This window comes from Alternaria metachromatica (genome assembly GCF_023757995.1).
Source record: "Alternaria metachromatica strain BMP 0045 chromosome Unknown scaffold_8, whole genome shotgun sequence".
NCBI classification, from domain to species: domain Eukaryota; kingdom Fungi; phylum Ascomycota; class Dothideomycetes; order Pleosporales; family Pleosporaceae; genus Alternaria; species Alternaria metachromatica.
The window spans coordinates 828,601-845,324 of NW_026055499.1; the positions used below are offsets into that span (position 1 = coordinate 828,601).

At 54.5% G+C, this 16,724-nt stretch overlaps 7 protein-coding genes across 7 annotated transcripts; 5 read left to right on the forward strand and 2 right to left on the reverse strand.

Moving 5' to 3' along the window:
- Positions 1 to 863: 863 nt before the first annotated feature.
- On the forward strand, positions 864 to 2,092 carry J4E83_004714 (uncharacterized protein; the record flags this gene model as incomplete). The annotated part of the gene is made up of 5 exons (XM_049331640.1): positions 864 to 1,130; positions 1,220 to 1,245; positions 1,308 to 1,717; positions 1,851 to 1,888; positions 1,949 to 2,092. 5 exons carry the CDS (start codon positions 864 to 866, stop codon positions 2,090 to 2,092), a joined length of 885 nt encoding a protein of 294 aa, XP_049189414.1.
- Positions 2,093 to 4,438: 2,346 nt separating this feature from the next.
- On the forward strand, positions 4,439 to 5,561 carry J4E83_004715 (uncharacterized protein; the record flags this gene model as incomplete). The annotated part of the gene is made up of 2 exons (XM_049331641.1): positions 4,439 to 4,630; positions 4,683 to 5,561. The coding sequence occupies 2 exons, from the start codon at positions 4,439 to 4,441 to the stop codon at positions 5,559 to 5,561; spliced, it is 1,071 nt and encodes a 356-aa protein (XP_049189415.1).
- Positions 5,562 to 5,836: 275 nt separating this feature from the next.
- Positions 5,837 to 8,335, reverse strand: J4E83_004716 (uncharacterized protein; the record flags this gene model as incomplete). The annotated part of the gene is made up of 2 exons (XM_049331642.1): positions 5,837 to 6,388; positions 6,446 to 8,335. The coding sequence occupies 2 exons, from the start codon at positions 8,333 to 8,335 to the stop codon at positions 5,837 to 5,839; spliced, it is 2,442 nt and encodes an 813-aa protein (XP_049189416.1).
- A 500-nt stretch (positions 8,336 to 8,835) lies between these two features.
- Positions 8,836 to 10,238, forward strand: J4E83_004717 (uncharacterized protein; the record flags this gene model as incomplete). The annotated part of the gene is made up of 2 exons (XM_049331643.1): positions 8,836 to 9,144; positions 9,192 to 10,238. 2 exons carry the CDS (start codon positions 8,836 to 8,838, stop codon positions 10,236 to 10,238), a joined length of 1,356 nt encoding a protein of 451 aa, XP_049189417.1.
- A 1,004-nt stretch (positions 10,239 to 11,242) lies between these two features.
- Positions 11,243 to 12,295, forward strand: J4E83_004718 (uncharacterized protein; the record flags this gene model as incomplete). Its single annotated transcript, XM_049331644.1, has 1 exon — positions 11,243 to 12,295. One exon carries the CDS (start codon positions 11,243 to 11,245, stop codon positions 12,293 to 12,295), a length of 1,053 nt encoding a protein of 350 aa, XP_049189418.1.
- A 737-nt stretch (positions 12,296 to 13,032) lies between these two features.
- J4E83_004719 (uncharacterized protein) lies at positions 13,033 to 15,164 on the reverse strand (the record flags this gene model as incomplete). The annotated part of the gene is made up of 4 exons (XM_049331645.1): positions 13,033 to 13,313; positions 13,363 to 14,237; positions 14,286 to 15,022; positions 15,078 to 15,164. 4 exons carry the CDS (start codon positions 15,162 to 15,164, stop codon positions 13,033 to 13,035), a joined length of 1,980 nt encoding a protein of 659 aa, XP_049189419.1.
- Positions 15,165 to 15,884: 720 nt separating this feature from the next.
- On the forward strand, positions 15,885 to 16,652 carry J4E83_004720 (uncharacterized protein; the record flags this gene model as incomplete). The annotated part of the gene is made up of 1 exon (XM_049331646.1): positions 15,885 to 16,652. The coding sequence occupies one exon, from the start codon at positions 15,885 to 15,887 to the stop codon at positions 16,650 to 16,652; it is 768 nt and encodes a 255-aa protein (XP_049189420.1).
- Positions 16,653 to 16,724: the final 72 nt, after the last annotated feature.

Genomic DNA, 16,724 nt, shown 5'->3' on the forward strand with positions numbered 1-16,724 from the left:
CTGTCAGCGGGGCCATCCGTCCGGGCATGCACCACGTGCCCTCCAACGACCGAATCTATACACTAGCGCAAGCAATGCTTGCCTTCACGGCGAATCGCTTCTAGTGTAGCGGAATTGCTTCCGGTGGCATTTTTGTCTAACATGAGTAGCAAAGATGTCCTAGTGAAGAAAATCCAGGTAGGTGGAGGTGGGCCTCTCCCTGTCTCACCTGACGCTGAACACTTACCGCATATGCCGATGTGTCAAGAGTTGCAACGAGCCAGATACGAAATTTGATGATGCTTCGCAGCAGTATGACTGTGAAGGTCTTCGGATGAGTCCTTTGTACGGGAGACGTGGACCCCTGATTGCCAGTCCGCAGTGGCGACACGCCTTGTTTTGATCCGACTCTTAGCGAGTAGGATGTTGAATGGAAGCAGTGAAACGATCTGCTCATCTTTCCGCCTTCCAAAACGGATATTGCTCCCGCCGATGCAGTAGCCTCTCTAGCTACATATGTCACCGGATCGTGGGGACTATCCTGATGCTCAGAAGCAAGCTGGAGAGATAGCGCCTGGTTTTATGGAGAGCGAATGTGATCAACCTTGGTCATTCGTGATTCGAGACTTGCGGCCACTTCGTCAGCCTGCTTTTAGTGACGTTTCCTCTCGCCACGATATCGGATAATTTTGCGCCTTTGCCGAGCTTGTTGCCAGCTCACAGCGATACGCAGATCGCAAAGTCTACAGCGTCGGGCTATCGTCGTGCTGTTTCCATGAGGTCCGCATCATCGCCATCATACACCACAACTCGTCTTGGGCCGCCCGTTCCATCGTTTGTTATTGCCTGCGTATCCCGCCGTGTTCTTCGAGACGTGAGTGACAATGAGCGAAGATACAGAAACAGTTAGCGTCCACGGCCGAGAGTTCCAAAGAACATCCCTCGACGAGGGTGTCTACTACGCCCCGGTGGCCTTCGACGACCGCGAAGAGAGCAGACTGACAGCTCAGCACGAAATTGTGTCCCGTATCTTCGGCGATGGACTGTTCTCCCCTCGAATACCAGTTGGGGAGCCCGAAGCGATATTGGAGTGCGGCTACGGCGGTGGAGACTGGGCTGTCCAATGCGCAGATGAGTTTGAGGATTGTGAGGTGCGTACTTGACCCCATGACAGCCATATAAGATGAGATTGATACTTCCAATGTGGCTCGTATCGATCGTAGCGTGTTAACAGTCTCAGGTAACTGCTCTTGATATCTTCCCCATGTGAGTTAAGCCTGTACATAGGGCATGCGGGTACGAAAACTGAGCAGTCGTCCCATGTCTAGGCAGATGGACCGACCCGAGAACCTAGACCTGGTCGCTCATAACCTCAACGATCCTCTTCGTGATCCCGAAATATTCAAAGCGAATCACTACGATCTCATCCACTCGCGATTCGTGTTTCCAGGCATTAAGAGCGGCAGATGGAATGGATACATCAGAGATATGAGGTTATTGCTACGGCCGGGAGGTTGGGTGCAGATAATGGAGTATCTGCCGATTATCCAATCGCACAATGGACGTCTTACGGACCAGAATGCTGTGCGAAGATGGTGGCAGGAATACCAGGGCGCCATGGCGGACATGGACCGTGACCCGCGGATAGGTCGACGGTTGAAGCGGCTGTTGCTCGACAACAGATATCGAGACGTCGACGTCGACATAGTGCAGCTTCATATAGGTGACTGGTCGAAAAGTGAGTCTCCCGTTGTGTTCCAACGTTGAATGTTGTCCGATCGTGGGAGGGAATGGATCTTTCACTGCGGTTGGCCATCACCCAGTACTCCGAAACATCCTACTGAAGAGCAGTACTGACAGTCGATATACAGATGAGACCCAAGCTAGCATTGGTAGAGACTCTGTCGAAGTACGTATGCGTCCCAGTTGTAAAAGGTGGGTATGTGCTGACTACGCGTCATCCGTCCAGATGATTGGTGACCTCCTTGAGTCACTTGGGCTGTGGCCGTTCACATCGAAACTGGATTGGACAGCTGCGCAGTTCGAAGACCTTATGCGGGAAGTTCGTGCAGAGCTCCAGAATGTGGAGCTGAACCTATACATTGAGCTGTAATGATGACCCGTCCTGTTTTATGGAGTATGTCTAATCCGCTTCTAGGTATGTTGCCAGGGGCCGGAAGAGCACTCGGTGATATCGTGTGCGTTGCCTCGCATCAATGTGGGCTACATAGCGTATAGTAGATGCCGCAGGACGTATGATAGTGCAGCTTGTGCACCCACGAGGTGTAGAGGGTCGGTCGACATAGGCGGTAGAGAGAGATTCTTCCTGTAGTAGTCAGACTTGTATGCTCAGATTCGGGTAGTGAATGCGACTGTACCTCATCCAGTAGCTGTCAACAGGCTACTCTCAAACTAGCCGGGCTGATGTGCACTTCAAACGTCCTCCAAACGTTCACAGTTCCAGGTTAGAATTCGTGGTGAGGGTTCCAGTCGTGCCTTCGGTTCCTTCAAGCTTCTCAACTCAAGGCAAACCAGAAGCACATTCGTCACTGCCTCCGGCCAAGAGACGGCGCCGATTGCAGGAGCTATTCCTTTGGTCGACGCAGCGGTGCGGCCGTGCTATGCCATCACGGATCTGTCGAGTTCATGACAAGGAGACCGGCGCGTGATTGTGGCATCGTGGAAGCTGTCTCCATTGCAAATAGTCAGCTCCAGACCGCGATGAGGGACTGCTGGTCAAACAGAAGATGGGGCGAATCGGTAGATGGTATGCAGCAGGGGAGCACAGCATCGGCACGGGTGCTGCGATACATGCACAGATGGAATGAGGATGAGAATTTGAAAAGGTAAAGAGGGTCAAACACACGAGGGAAGGTGGGGCGACTGAACAGGGACCAGGCTATGGGACGCTAGAGGCCCCGAAGAGTGAGGGTTCGTGGTGAGGAAGGAACCACCATCAACACCACCTACGTCAACCCTCGAGATTGCGTCTTTGCTCCCACAGATCGAGAAGGAAGGGGGGTAAACACAGCCGTCCGATGCAAATGGGATCTAATCGGTACCTCTCCTTGCCTGCAGCCCAGTTCCCCGACAGTCTGGTACCGAGATACGCGCTCTAATGGGGCGCTTTCCTGGCTAGACGCCAACGCCTTTGCGACTTCGCGACGAGACAGCCGAATGCCGCTTCATCGGCATCGAGTCCCCTCAATTGTGTCAGGCTTCGGCTTGCCGAAGTTTCCGCTACATGAAGTCTCTGCTTTCTCGCTACAAACTCTATACGGTGTTGTTCCCATCTCAGCACTACCGCTATCGACGTTGGACTATCGAGTGCTTTGGTCCAATATGGTTAGACGCATCCACCAGCGATAGCCTGCGCAAGACGCGTGCACCGGGGAAGCGGGCACGGTCAAGGAACCAACGGCTTCGAGGCGAGACACCTCCATGTCAGTATTGGCGTGCACAAAGGTTGTCTCGTCAAAATGTCGATCCGCATTCAGTACACGATCTAAGCATCCTAGCGACAGATCGAAAATGTACCAGGAAAAACAAATCCTCGGCCTTCAGCTCCAGAAGAAGCATATAAAGACAACACATGATCGGGCCATCTTCCGATGAGACAGGCCAACACTTACTTGCGCCATTCTTCTAATGCACCCCTTCCACGAAGTGTGCGAGCAAGAACTTCGACATTGGGATGTGCCCTTCGTACCTCAGCAGACTGTACACATGAACCAGTGTGAACGACATGCGGCATACAATAATCTCGCTCATCTCGCCGAACTCTGGTTCTCACTGCGATCCCGGGTTTTGTGCATCGAGACCTCGGCTGGAGGAACATTAAGCACGCTCGGCGGCAACCGACCGACACACCAGAACGTTGTGAAGCAACAACGACGTCACCATACATCCCCAGATCTAGTCTGCCCCAGACCCACCAGCCACGTGTGATCTCAAAGCATTCATTGATGGTCGCAACGGTGCCTTAGGATGACAATCCGGCGCGTAAATTAGCGATGACATATCGAGCATCACCGATCGAAAGCTGTCAGTGTATCCCTGACAGACATCAACACAAAGACCACGGTCAATGCAAGTTCATGTCGAGAATGCGACGTGCTTGTTATTGGCCCAGGTTTCAATCTCCGGTTCATCGACACCAGCCTCGGATCGAAAATGCACACCTGTTTAGCCTGATCCCAGACCGTCCACACCCATAAAGCGTATAGTTCCCGCGACCGGCATCATTTCCACGAACAACCGGGCTCGCGTCCCCAATTTCCCCGCGTACCAGCTGCAATTCATCATGAAATATTTGCCGACCTGGTTTAGCCCCATGCGTCGGCGGAAAGGAATGGCTAGTGCTTTGGAGAATTCCCGCCCGCGTCCGCCTGTTTAGCGATATAAGTACCTGTGTATTTCTCGGCGCAGATGCTGTCACCGGTAACCAGGCTATCTCACAATGGTGTCTTCTTGGTCAATTCGATTGCTCGTCGCTAGTTTAGCGATTACTGGCGGAGTCGCAGGGGGCTGGCGCGATGGGAAGTTCAAGACGTTGGTGACGTTTGGCGATAGTTACACGGATGAGAACCGATTGGGATACTTCATCAACAACAATGGTTCTGCACCACCTGTGGCATGGCAACAGCCTGTGGTAAGTCAATCGTCAAGCATAATTGCCTATCAACTTGTGCTAAAAACACCAGGGTCTAGCAACAGCCTCGGGTGGCCTCTCCTGGGCGCGATACGCCAGCATCTATTCCAAAACCAACCTCTACAACTACGCCGTCTCAGGCGCCGTATGCTCCAACGAAATAACACCCCGCTACTTCTCCGCCATCGACGCCCCCTTCCCCGACATCGCGGGTTACGAACTCCCCGCCTTCATCGCCGACTCCACGGCCACCACATCCAACGGCACGCAATTCTTCACCGGCAAGCCCTCCTCCACCGTCTACGCAATCTGGATCGGCACCAACGACCTCGGCAACGGCGCCTTCCTAACCGACAGCCAAGTTCCAAACAAAACCGTAGCCGACTACATGGACTGCGTATACACGCAAATCGACCGCCTGTACGAAAACGGCGGCCGGTATTTTGTTGTTATGAATCTTGCGCCGCTGAACCTGCTCCCTCAGTACCAACGACCCGGCGAAGGCGGCCTCCAATCAACGCAATACTACCCCGACACCCCCGGAAAAAACCTCACAGAAGTCCACGGCCGCATGCAAAACACCGTCGCAGCTCTCAACCAAGTCTACGCCTACCGCACGCCCTTTGCCGCGGAGATCGAGGAGCGCTGGGAAGATGCCAAGGTCGCTTCCTTTGACGTCAACGCGCTCATGACGGATATCTACTATAACCCGTCTAGCTATTTGAATGGAACGGGCGCGCCGTTGAATGTCCAAGGAGTGGAGAGTCTGTGTGATGAGCAGGGAAGTAATTGTACGAGCACGGATAGTCCGGATAGTTTCATGTGGTTTGATCCGTTGCATCCGAGTGAGCAGACGAGTAGGGTTGTGGCGAGGGAGTTTGTGGGGGTGTTGGGCGGGAAGAGTCGGTGGGCTAGTTATTGGGGGTGTTAGGAGGGTGTTGTGGAAGCTGTAAAGCGTGGAGGGAAGACATGAGCAACGTACGCAATATTGAAATGATAATATACGATCTATGCTTATCTTACAAACGTAGTCTTTTGTTGTAGCCCTTCTTTTCAAAACGCGAATACGCCAACCCGCTATGCTATGCCATGCCTATCAAAACAACATCCCACCCAACCCCCTCCCGCTATGCTATTCAAACAACAATCCATCCCCATCCACCATCCCATCCAACACAGATACCCCAAACTCGCTCTCAACAAAACTTAGATACTCCGACACCACCTCTCCAACCCCTTATCCCCACCCTTAACCCCCCTCAATACCTCCCCCACCTCCTCCAAACTAACATCGCACCTAACCATCCCAAACGCACCCACAGCCCCTCCCGTCAAAACCGGCATGCACAACCCCAACTCCACCAGCCCCTCCCACTCCCTCCGCGCCACATCCTTGCCCCACACTTTACTCGCACCACTGCTACTGCTCAGCCCGCCTGCCGCCGATTGAATGCGCGCGCGGCTGGCGAGGGTGACGTATTCGTCGTAGGCCATGTTGAAGTTGCACGTGTCGGAGTCGTGGATGATGTCTAGACGCGCGGCGGCGATGAGGAGGGAGAGGGAGAGCTGGGAGAGGGAGGGGATGAGGGTGAGTTTTGAGTCTGGGGACGAGAGGGTGGTGGTGGGTTGGAAGGGCGTGGTTGGGGAGAGGGTGGCGGTGGGGAGGAGGAAGGTGGTTAGGATTTTGGGGACGGATTTCGAGAGGTAGAAGGTTGGGGCTAGGTGCGTGGTTAGGAAGGTGGGGGTCGAGAAGAGTTTCTGCGGGGAAGGTTAGCTGGGTTGTGGATGGATACTATGGAGGGTGGATGGGCTTACGGAGATGTTTTTGTTCCATTGGGATAGTGCGTCTTCTTTCGTGTCGCCCTTCTTCCCCTTCCTGGCTGGCGTAGTCTTGGTGCCACCTTCTAGTATACCTCGTTCCTCGACGCTCAGTTGCTCGGGCTGTATTAACAAACACGCTTTGCATGTTTCTTGGAACGCGGTAAATGTCGTTGCCAGTCTGAGATGCACGTAGCGGTGGCTGAAACGACTCTTGACACGCTTCTCGAGACTGTTAGTCACGTCGATGCGTGTTGTCAGTCCTAAGACCGCGATAGGCGCTTTTCGTGACTGCGCGATGTCGAAGAGATTGTAAAGCAACGTCTGACGAGGATGTTGAGCGAAGAGGTCAAACTCGTCCATGACGAAAACGACGGCTTTGGCGACTTCGTCAGTTACCTCACCAGTCTGTTCGGATGGGTGGGACAACAGAGCGAGCAGGGTCGCTAGCGTATCAGCGTAGTTCTTTCCTGGGCCGCTACCATCCTCCTCGATGTCCATCTCTCTCCCTAACTGGCGCCAGATTTCACGGAGTGCAATCTTGTCGTCTGTGTGGACAAAGCCGTTGAGCCGAACAACGTGGTATTGGCCGCCGTTATCTTTGGAGACTTCAGAAAGGACTTTGTTGACGAGTGCCGTCTTTCCACTACCCCGGGCCCCGATTACGAGCATCGAGTTGCCCTCGCCAGCGGTGATAGTGTGCTCGACAAGTTGGTGCACAGACTTGTACTCTTCGTCTAAGCCCACCAAGGGGGATGGGCGTTTACCGGTAATACGTTCCATGACGATCGTCTTCAGTAGATCAAGTTCGCGGCCCGGTGCAATGTCGCTGTAGATGGCCGATAGAGCGAGCTTCTCCTTCTCCTTTTGCGCTGATGTAGGCTTGTTAAAGGGACTGGGTTCTGTGGGATCCAGCAAACTGTCCAAAATGCTGTTCCCATCTACCTCCATATCATCCTCGTCATGGCCATTGACCTGCTCCTCCGCATTCGACCAGCGCTCCTCGTCGTTGTTGGCGATGTGATCGGTGCGGTTGAAGCGTCTTCGCGCACTAGCAGTAAGCTTCCTGTTGCTTGTGGGAGAGCCATCGCCGAGTTCGTCCTCGCTTTCCGGTATGGTCGTTTGCTCTGCTGCTGGTTTTCGTCGCTTGGTGGACTTGGAAGGCGTAGCTACGACTACCTCTTCCGACTCGGGTTCTGTCGCTGCTGCCTTCTTTCGTGTACTGGTAGCCGGCTTTCGTACGGAGCGTGGCTTCGAGGTCTTAGCGGCTTTGGTTTCGTTCTGCAGCTCATCCGTCTCATCCTCCTCGGGGATAGGACTAGGGTCTCTCTTCTTGCGCGCACTCGCTCGTGGGGCAGCTGGTTTGCGCGCCGACGCAGCTGGCTTCCGTACAGCCTTTGCAACTTTTGCAGGTGCGATGACATCCGTCGATGCCTCTTTCAAAGCGGCCCGACTTGCAACTTCCGCCTTTGTAGGTCGCCCCTTTCCTCGCTTCGGTGGTGTGTTTGTTTGCGTCTCCTCCTTGTCCTGCGCCGCGATTGGCGTGTTCTCTTTGAGCGCTTTCTGCGAAGGTTTGCGGACCCGCGTTGGTCGTGAGGATATTTCGACGTTCAATGCGCCCTCGATGTCATCGTAGATGTCAATCTCTTCTTCTGCCGCACGCTTTGTCGCAGTGCCATTTGTTGCGCCCTTCAGCGCCCGGCCTTTACGCACTGGCGCTGGCTTCTTTTCCACGTTCTGTTCAGAATCGCCGTTCGTATTCGTCGTGGTTCGGGCTGCAAGCCTGCCAGAGGCTTTCCTGGTAGACGGCTTTGTTGACGGGCTCGATTCTGTGCGCTTCGGGGTGTCGAGCTTTCTCCGCTTAGAAGATCGTGGCGATTCGTCCATGGCGGTACTTGGGACGTTCTATTATCGTATTTGTATAGTTGATGGCTGTTGGTTATTGGGAATGCATCGTGATGGTCGTATGCGCCAAACGTTTCGAGATGGTGAAAGCGCTGGTCAAGGCGCGTCAATCCACAAGTCGCGTCGCGCTACAATTCCGCTTCCCGCCCGGGCGCCCCTGCATCATACCAGGAGTCATCCACCCTCGCTTCTCCATGTGGAAGACGAGCACCAAACACCACACCAGCTGAGCGCCAGTACTAACCGTACAATCCGTATGGAACATTAGACTGAGTCATCATGGCTCCGCAGTCGGGCTCTTGTCGTGACTTTCGCGCTTTCCGACGGGCCCAGGGCCTCAGAGCCCCACTCGACCGTACATCGAGCGCGCCCTACAAGTGATTCCCAAGCTAACGCCGTCACTACTTATCTCAACATACAATGGCGACTGTAAATAAGTATGAGTCTGCTGCCATCGATTCAACATCAAATTCGAGCACTCAATGGCTTCAACTCATAGCACCCAGGTCGACTTGACCACTTACCCACAGCAGCCTTCGGCCGCAACAACGGACATCGAAATACTACGCCAACACGAAGATGACAACCAACGTCTTAACGACGACAATGGCTTCTCTCTTCCGCCTACCGATGGTGGTAAGGATGCCTGGCTCTGTCTGTTCGCTTGCTTCATGCTTGAAGCCATGATCTGGGGGTTCCCTTCCTGCTACGGCGTCTTTCAAGAGTATTATGCTACTAGTGAGGAGTTCTCCGGTCAAAGCAACATCGCCGTGGTTGGCGCTTGCGCAATGGTATGTTCTATGGATCTTTGTTGGTTCCCATTCTGACATTACTCTAGGGCATCATGTACATGGACATCGCGTTCTGGTTCGCCGTGCTCAAATACTTTCCCAAATTCCGCATCTGGGCCACACCAGTCGGTCTAGTTGTCGTTTGCCTCGCTTTGGGTCTTGGATCGCTGTCGACAAGCGTAACGCACCTCATAATCACTCAAGGCATCTTGTACGCACTCGGCGGCGGCCTCGCCTGGACTCCAATCCTCTTCAACATAGAAGAGTGGTGGGTACGCAGAAGAGGCTTTGCCTATGGAGCCACCATGGCTGGTCTAGGATTGAGCGGGGCCATCCTTCCTCTTATACTCGAATGGCTTCTACACTCATACGGATTTCGGACGACTCTCCGAGTATGTGCGCTCAGCTTCGTGGCCCTGAACTTTCCAATAGTCTTCTTCTTCAAGCCTCGACTTCCACCATCGCAAACATCGCAGTCTAGAGGGTTTGATCTGTCGTTCTGGACATGTTCGAATTATCTCATCCTGCAATCCGGCAACATCATCCAAAGTCTTGGCTTCTTCCTACCAGCAATCTATCTACCCACGTTTGCTCGGTCCATTGGCGCAGGCAGCATCGAAAGTACCGTCACTATCATCCTCGTCAACGCCGCTGCGTTCGTCGGATGTCTATGCATGGGTATCGCTACCGACAAGTACCATGTCACGACCTGTCTTATGGTCTCCGCACTGGGGTCAACGGTCGGCATATTTCTCCTATGGGGGTTCTCTACATCACTAGCGCCATTGTACATGTTCTGCATTGTGTACGGTGCCTTTGCTGGCTGTCAATCGAGCGCCTGGAGTGCAATTGTCGCAGACACTCAAAAGAAGCGCAGAGGCGCGGATTCTGGCTTCGTATGGGCATGTCTATCGGCTGGAAAAGGAGTAGGCAACTTGTGCAGTGGTCCGCTCTCAGAAGCATTGCTACATGCTGGTGATTGGAGTGCAGGCTTTGCTTATGGTAGCGGATATGGCGCGTTGATCGCCTTCACAGGTGTGACTGCACTGTTGAGCGGCTGGGGATATGCTGCGAGGAGGATTGGATGGATATGATCCGATGCCTCTGGATGCCTGACGTAGTTCATTGCCGAGGTGTGCGTCCCGCACGGCAGTACGTCACACATCACGCCGTTACTACATTTCAAACACCAAGCAGGTCTCCCGATGCTCAAGTAGACGATGTGCCCGTTCCTGTTACAGAGCAACCATGGTCGGCATCTGGTTGCGCCAATCAGCTAGCGACATGCCCTCTTGGCGTCGAGGTACGCGTACGCCTGAAACAGACCCACCACTACCATCAACATGCGATCGGCCCTCCCGCTCGCATCTCGACCTCTCCCTCGAAACATGTTGGCTTTCTACCCAATCTATCCATGGCCATCGCAGCCTTGCTTTTACGCAAATTACCGACTTGGTCCTTGTCATCCACCTGTTTACAGCTTTGTTTTATAGCGCGCACAACGATTCCATTGGAGAAGGTCATGAAACTCCACAGCGATCGGCATGAAATCCCCATACTACAATTTACGAATCAGGCCATGCAGACGCGCTTCCTGGCTAGACCTGCAGAGATTGACCTACCAAGCCCGCGCCGCCGCGTCTTCGCAATGTCTTGATCGATCTTATCTGTAACTAGCTGCTAGCAGGTAGGCGCACAGACGCCTGCTCATAGTGATTCTCCAGCAACTTCAAACGACTGGGCAATCTGGGGGCGGCGGGCCCGCGGGATGCTGGTTTGAGATGAATTGAGTGGTTGATCATGGGTAGATCATGGCCTGGAAATCTCCGAAACGAAACAAGAAGATATATATCTAGGGCTCTCTGGCCTCAGTTTGTAGGATCATCAACACAGTTCTTCACAGATCAGTTGTCCAGCACTCTTTCTCTCTTCCCTCTCTTACACTTCGGGCAGGCCTTTCTTTGCTCTACCCAAGTTCACTCTCTCTAGATATCCCAGTGGTATATACATTCTTTTTGGCTGAGCCACTATCTTTACATTTTCAACAACTTCAGCCTCAAACATCCACACCGACTTCCACGCTACTACTTCCATCAAGATGAAGTACTCCGTTCCCGTTGTCCTCGCTCTCTCGAGCAGCGCTGCTGCCTTCCCCCTCGGCGACTACCTCGACGCCATCTTCGGCACCAAGGACACCCGTCAAGCACCTCCTCAAGCTCCACCTGGCTTCCCTTCCATGGGCATGCCACCAATGGGCTCTCCCACCCCAGGCTTCCCTCCCATGGGTCCTCCCATGGGAACTGGTGCACCAACACCTGGTTTCCCACCAATGGGTGCCCCAACCCCAGGCTTCCCCCCAATGGGCCCTCCCTCCGGTCTCCCTCCCATGGGCGCACCAACCCCCGGTTTCCCTCCCATGGGCCCCCCCATGGGCACCGGCGCCCCAACACCCCCCGGCTTCCCCATGCCTATGCCCACCGGCGGCTTCCCAGGCGGTCCAGGCGGCCCAGGCGGCTCCAGCAACATGCCACCCTCATGGCCCGTCCGCGCGCGCGCCGCCCGCAACCTAGCCATCGACTACCAGCTCGCCCCGCGCCAAGGCGGCGACCTGCCCCTCCCTTCCTTCTCGCTCGCAGACCCCGAGAACGGCGGCGCACCTACTCCTACTGAGTCCCCCTCCGGCGGAGGCGAAGAAGCTCCAGGTGGATTCCCCGGCCTACCCACTCCCACTCCTGGTGCCCCCGAGGGCCCCGGCGGCGGTTTCCCTGCGCCCACAGGCGGATTCCCGGGTTTGCCTACTGGTGCGCCTGAGGGACCCGGTGGACCAGGTGGACCAGGTGGTTTCCCAACTGACCTTCCTTCTTTCCCTATGCCGACTGGTATGCCCGGTGGATCGGGTGGTTTCCCCGGTCTGCCTGGTACTGGCATGCCTGGTCTGCCTACTACCATGGAGACGATGACGCGTGGACCTAAGCCAACTGGTATGCCTGAACTTCCTGGTCAGGAGGATGGTCAGCAGGGTCCTGGTGGTGACAACGGGTCTGGTGGCTGGTGGAGCTGGCTTGGTGGATTGTTTGGCGGTGGTAAGGGAGACGGCGAGGGTGCTGGAGCTGGTGAGGGTGAGGGTGCTGGAAGTGGAATTGGTGCTTAGATGCCCGATACCCCCTTGACATTTGGATGATCGGAGGAAGGAAAGGTGGGATGAAGACGTCTTGATGGCGCGATTGGTTTCGATTCTTGTCAAAATACTTTACACATTCACTTTACTACAAAGAACTCATACATGCCAATACGGCAGAATGACAAACAAACAAATTATCTCAGCACAAGCATTTCTTCCACACCATGTTCTCAAGTGTCTTCGATGAATTCAACCAAGTATCAAAGGTGAAGATAAGATGCAATTATCTATATCAACAACATACATACCACAATGTTAAAGAACGTAAATCATCAAAATTGACCGCCGCCGTTGAGGGCAGCAATCGGGTATCTCAGAAAGGCAGGCCATGCCTACATCACCATCCTCCTTCTCCTCCACTAACTATGCTTCTCGAACTTTTTAGGGTTCCCGCACCATAATCTTTACTTTTTGCGTGACGGTCGTCGGGTTGAATTGACGCCTCCCAGATGCATATGCATATGCTTTGTAATGCTTTCACTTTTCTTGAAAGCACCTATTAGAACCGAATTTGCGCCGAGATATGAAGAGTCGGAGAATTTTGCGCTTGTTGAAGTGCAAGAGTCCTGTTGAAAAAGGGACTCTGTTGCGTATGTTGTTGAAGACCGAAGTGAAAGTGGAGATTGTCCGAGGGAAGCTCCTCAAGAGTTGGGTCTTAATGTGTTGAATACAGTGAGACCGGGTGTCGTTGTGGAATCCAAGCAAGCCTAGTTGGACATTGCAAGGCTCCTCATGCCGTTCGTGACCTCGACAGCGGCTGCCTTGGCGGCGTCAATGAGGCTTGGGTTCTCTTCTTTGCGAGGTCCGACTTTCTCGCCATTCGTGCCGTTCACGTTGCTTTCGCCGTTGACTGGCTTCTTCGCTTCCTCTCCGTTTGTGCCAGGCACGTCAACGTTGTTGGGGTCGACCAGGGGCTTGTCCATGTCCTTGACTTCTAGTCCGTCGAAGATGGGGAAGATGCCGCGAGTGGCGTGGAAGTCATTATGTACTGTAGGATGTTAGTTGACAGAGCTGGATGGTTAAGCGAATATACTCACCGATGTTCAGGAGGTACCATGTGTCTACAACATCCTGGATCACATAACGTGAAGGACTGACACCAGCATGGCAGTTGGCCCACTGCTGTCCGAGGCGGTAGAATTCGTCCTTCCAGGCGAGGAAGCTGACTGTTTCGACAATGGTTGGCTGCACAATCTCCTTGCCTGGGAAGACACCCCAAGTAACAGCATTTGGTCCTTCGTTGGGAGCATTCGTCTTCAAGTCGCCATCCTTGTTGACCGCATAGTATGTGAACTCAGGGTCGCGCTCGAGACGTGTGATGATCTCCGAAATGTGCTCTGGAGAGACAAACACTTCTAGGTATGCCTTCTGGTAGACGTAACCATTGCGTGGACCCCAACCAAAGACAGGGTCCGAAGACTTGGCTCCGTTGACAGCGGGCTGGGAGTTGATGGTCAGGAAACCGCGACGGTTCAGATCGATGAGATCATCAGTGATGGATCCAGCTTCAGTCGTGATGGGCTGTTCACTCCACGGCAACGAGTCGAGCTTTCCCTCCATGTAGCGTACGAAGAGTTCGGACAGATCCCTAATCGACATTGGTGTGCCCCATAGCTTGATGTTCTGCTCATTGGTTCCCTTCAGACCGATGCCATATGAGTCCAATTCACCGAACGCAGGCGAGCGAGAATCTCCCCAGCGACCGTTGGGGAACTCGTCCCAGTCTTGTGTGCGTGCGATATACGATCGGTTGCGGTTGCGCCAGAAGATGGGTCGCACGTTCTCGTCGCGTCGGTTGAGGGCCAGGGAAGGCCGCCACGGAAGGGGCTTCTCTAGCGGTGACTCGGGGTCTGGTAGGAGGTCTAGTTCTTCGAGGACCATGCGGGTGGCTTGTGCGAGATTCATGGTGTAGCTATAAGGGAATTAGTCGGCAATCTTTCAGTCTCGAGCACCTACTTACAAGTGCAGATGTATGATACCAGCATCGATCAGCCGCCGGCACATGTCTGCGACCAGAGTCTTGCCAACTTCACGGACTTCGACGTCGTCGTTCTTGACAGGCTCCAATGCCTCAGTCCAGTTCTTGGGGATGTTGCACTTGGTCCATTGAGCTCGGCGTAAAAATGCCGCGTATGTGTGGATCGGCATAATGCCAGGAATGATGGGAACGTCGATGCCCTTGGCACGAACCTTCCTGACCCACTCGAGGAAGAGATCGGTATCGTAGAACATCTGTGTGACAATGAAGGTTCCTCCGGCATCAACCTTCTCTTTGAGATGGTCGATGAGCTCATCGACGTTGTCATTATCGTCGCTCCCTTCGGAGTATCCGGCCACACCAATGTCGAAATGGTTTCCGTACTTCTCCTTGATGTATACGACGAGATCCTTGGCATAGCGGAAGCCACCTGCTGTCGCCTCCCACTTTTCTCTCTCACGCGGCGGGTCTCCCCTCAGGGCGAGGATGTTGGTGCAGCCGGCATTGTATGCGTCGCGGAGGGCGTCGTCGAGCTTGGACTTTTCCATGTCGGTGCATGTGAGGTGCATGCAGGTTTCGAGGCCGTAGACGGATTGTGCGACCTTGACCATCTCGCAGGTCAGCTTGGAGTGGCGGCCACCGGCGCCCCAGGTGAGATCGATGAACTGTGGACCGAAGCCATGCATGCGGTCCATGCGGTCGTAGAGGTTTTGGACTCCCTATATGAAATCAGCTTCTTGCTCCTTGTGCCATGGACATCAGGGTGCGGCGTACCTGCGCTGTCTTGGGCGGGAAGAATTCGAAGGAGAAGGTTGGCTTTCCCTCCTCCCGCGCCTGGGCGAGTTTCTGAGAGATGTGCATGATGGAGAGGTGTAGGACTGCTAGAAAAAGAAGAGGAAGGAGAATGTAGAGTCTGCGTCAATTCTCCCGACGTTAGTGAAATGTATATGAGAGATATGCACCCCGCGGTGGAATTCGGGCAATGTGCAAGGATGCTGCGTACTGCGGTGTTGACACGAGCTATCCAAAGTATCGTTTGCGGGCCCAGCGATCTGCGAGTGTCCGCGACATGTACCACTGCTGTCTTGCGGTCGGTCAGTGGGCGAGAGGTGAGTGATGCGTTGATGTACAGTTTTCCTTAGCGGACCTCAGGTCGACGTTGAAGCGGTTAGCGCAGTACGGAGGCACAATCGGAGCCCTCCAGCCCTGCCAAGCGTGGCCCATCTTCGGCGGTCTGCCATGGCTGCTCTGGCACCACTGGACGATCCGATGGCTATACGTAACATGTGCATGCGGTGGGCGCGCGTCGTCACAGGAGATGCAGAGAGCGCTTGGGCAGGCCGCAAGACGCGCATATTATAATGTGGCATTGCAGGTGGTGATGGATGTGGCATGGGAGCCCCACAAACGTGTCCCGTCCCACACGAGCTCCCCTCCACCGCTGGTGGCCGAATTGTCCCTTCCCCGGGTTTACCCTATGCGGTAACCCCGGATCATCATCGTTGCGCAAGAGTGTGTTTAGGAAGCTGCCAGACGCTCTACAAGTAACATTCTTCATACACACATACACAGACCGCAGCTATGCCGCCCATCACGCGCCCCCGCCGCATCGTCGGCGTCTCGCTGAAAATGTACTTCGACCTGCCCAGCACCCTGTCCTACGTCCGCGGCGTCTTGCAGCTTGACGGCGACGCCTGGAACTCGCGCATCGATCTCTTCGTCATCCCCGACTTCGTCTCGCTCACCGAATCTGCCCGCATCCTCGAGTCCTCGTCTATCATGCTTGGCGCCCAAGATACCATGTGGGAGGACAAGGGCGCATACACCGGTGAGGTCAGCCCACTGGTGCTGCGCCAGGCAGGTGCGCGCATAGTAGAGATTGGACATGCGGAGCGGAGGGCCATATTCGGCGAGACAGGCGAGACGGTCGCGAAGAAAGCCGGTGCAGCAGCGAGGAACGGCCTCATACCGCTTGTGTGCATTGGCGAGAAGACGCACCACAGCGTCGCATCAGCAGCTGTCGGTGCAGCTATACAAGAGTGCAAACCCCAGGTCATGTCAGTGCTGGCTGCGGTCCCAGACGACACTGAGGTAATCCTGGCCTACGAGCCTGTCTGGGCCATTGGCGCAAAGGAGCCCGCCGACCCCGACCACGTTGTCAATGTTACGAAAGAGCTTAGGAAGCTGGCTGCTGGCAGAGCGGGCACCACAAGAATCGTCTACGGAGGGAGTGCTGGCCCTGGCACCTTTGCGAAGATTGCCGAAGGCGTCGATGGCTTGTTCCTGGGTCGTTTCGCGCATGACATTAAGAATCTCAAGAAGGTAATCGAAGAAGTTGGCGGAGCTTGAGGTCGCTATGGATGACCATACGGCCGTTGAAGCTCTCATTCTTTTTCGCATGAATCATCCAGCGGGGGATCG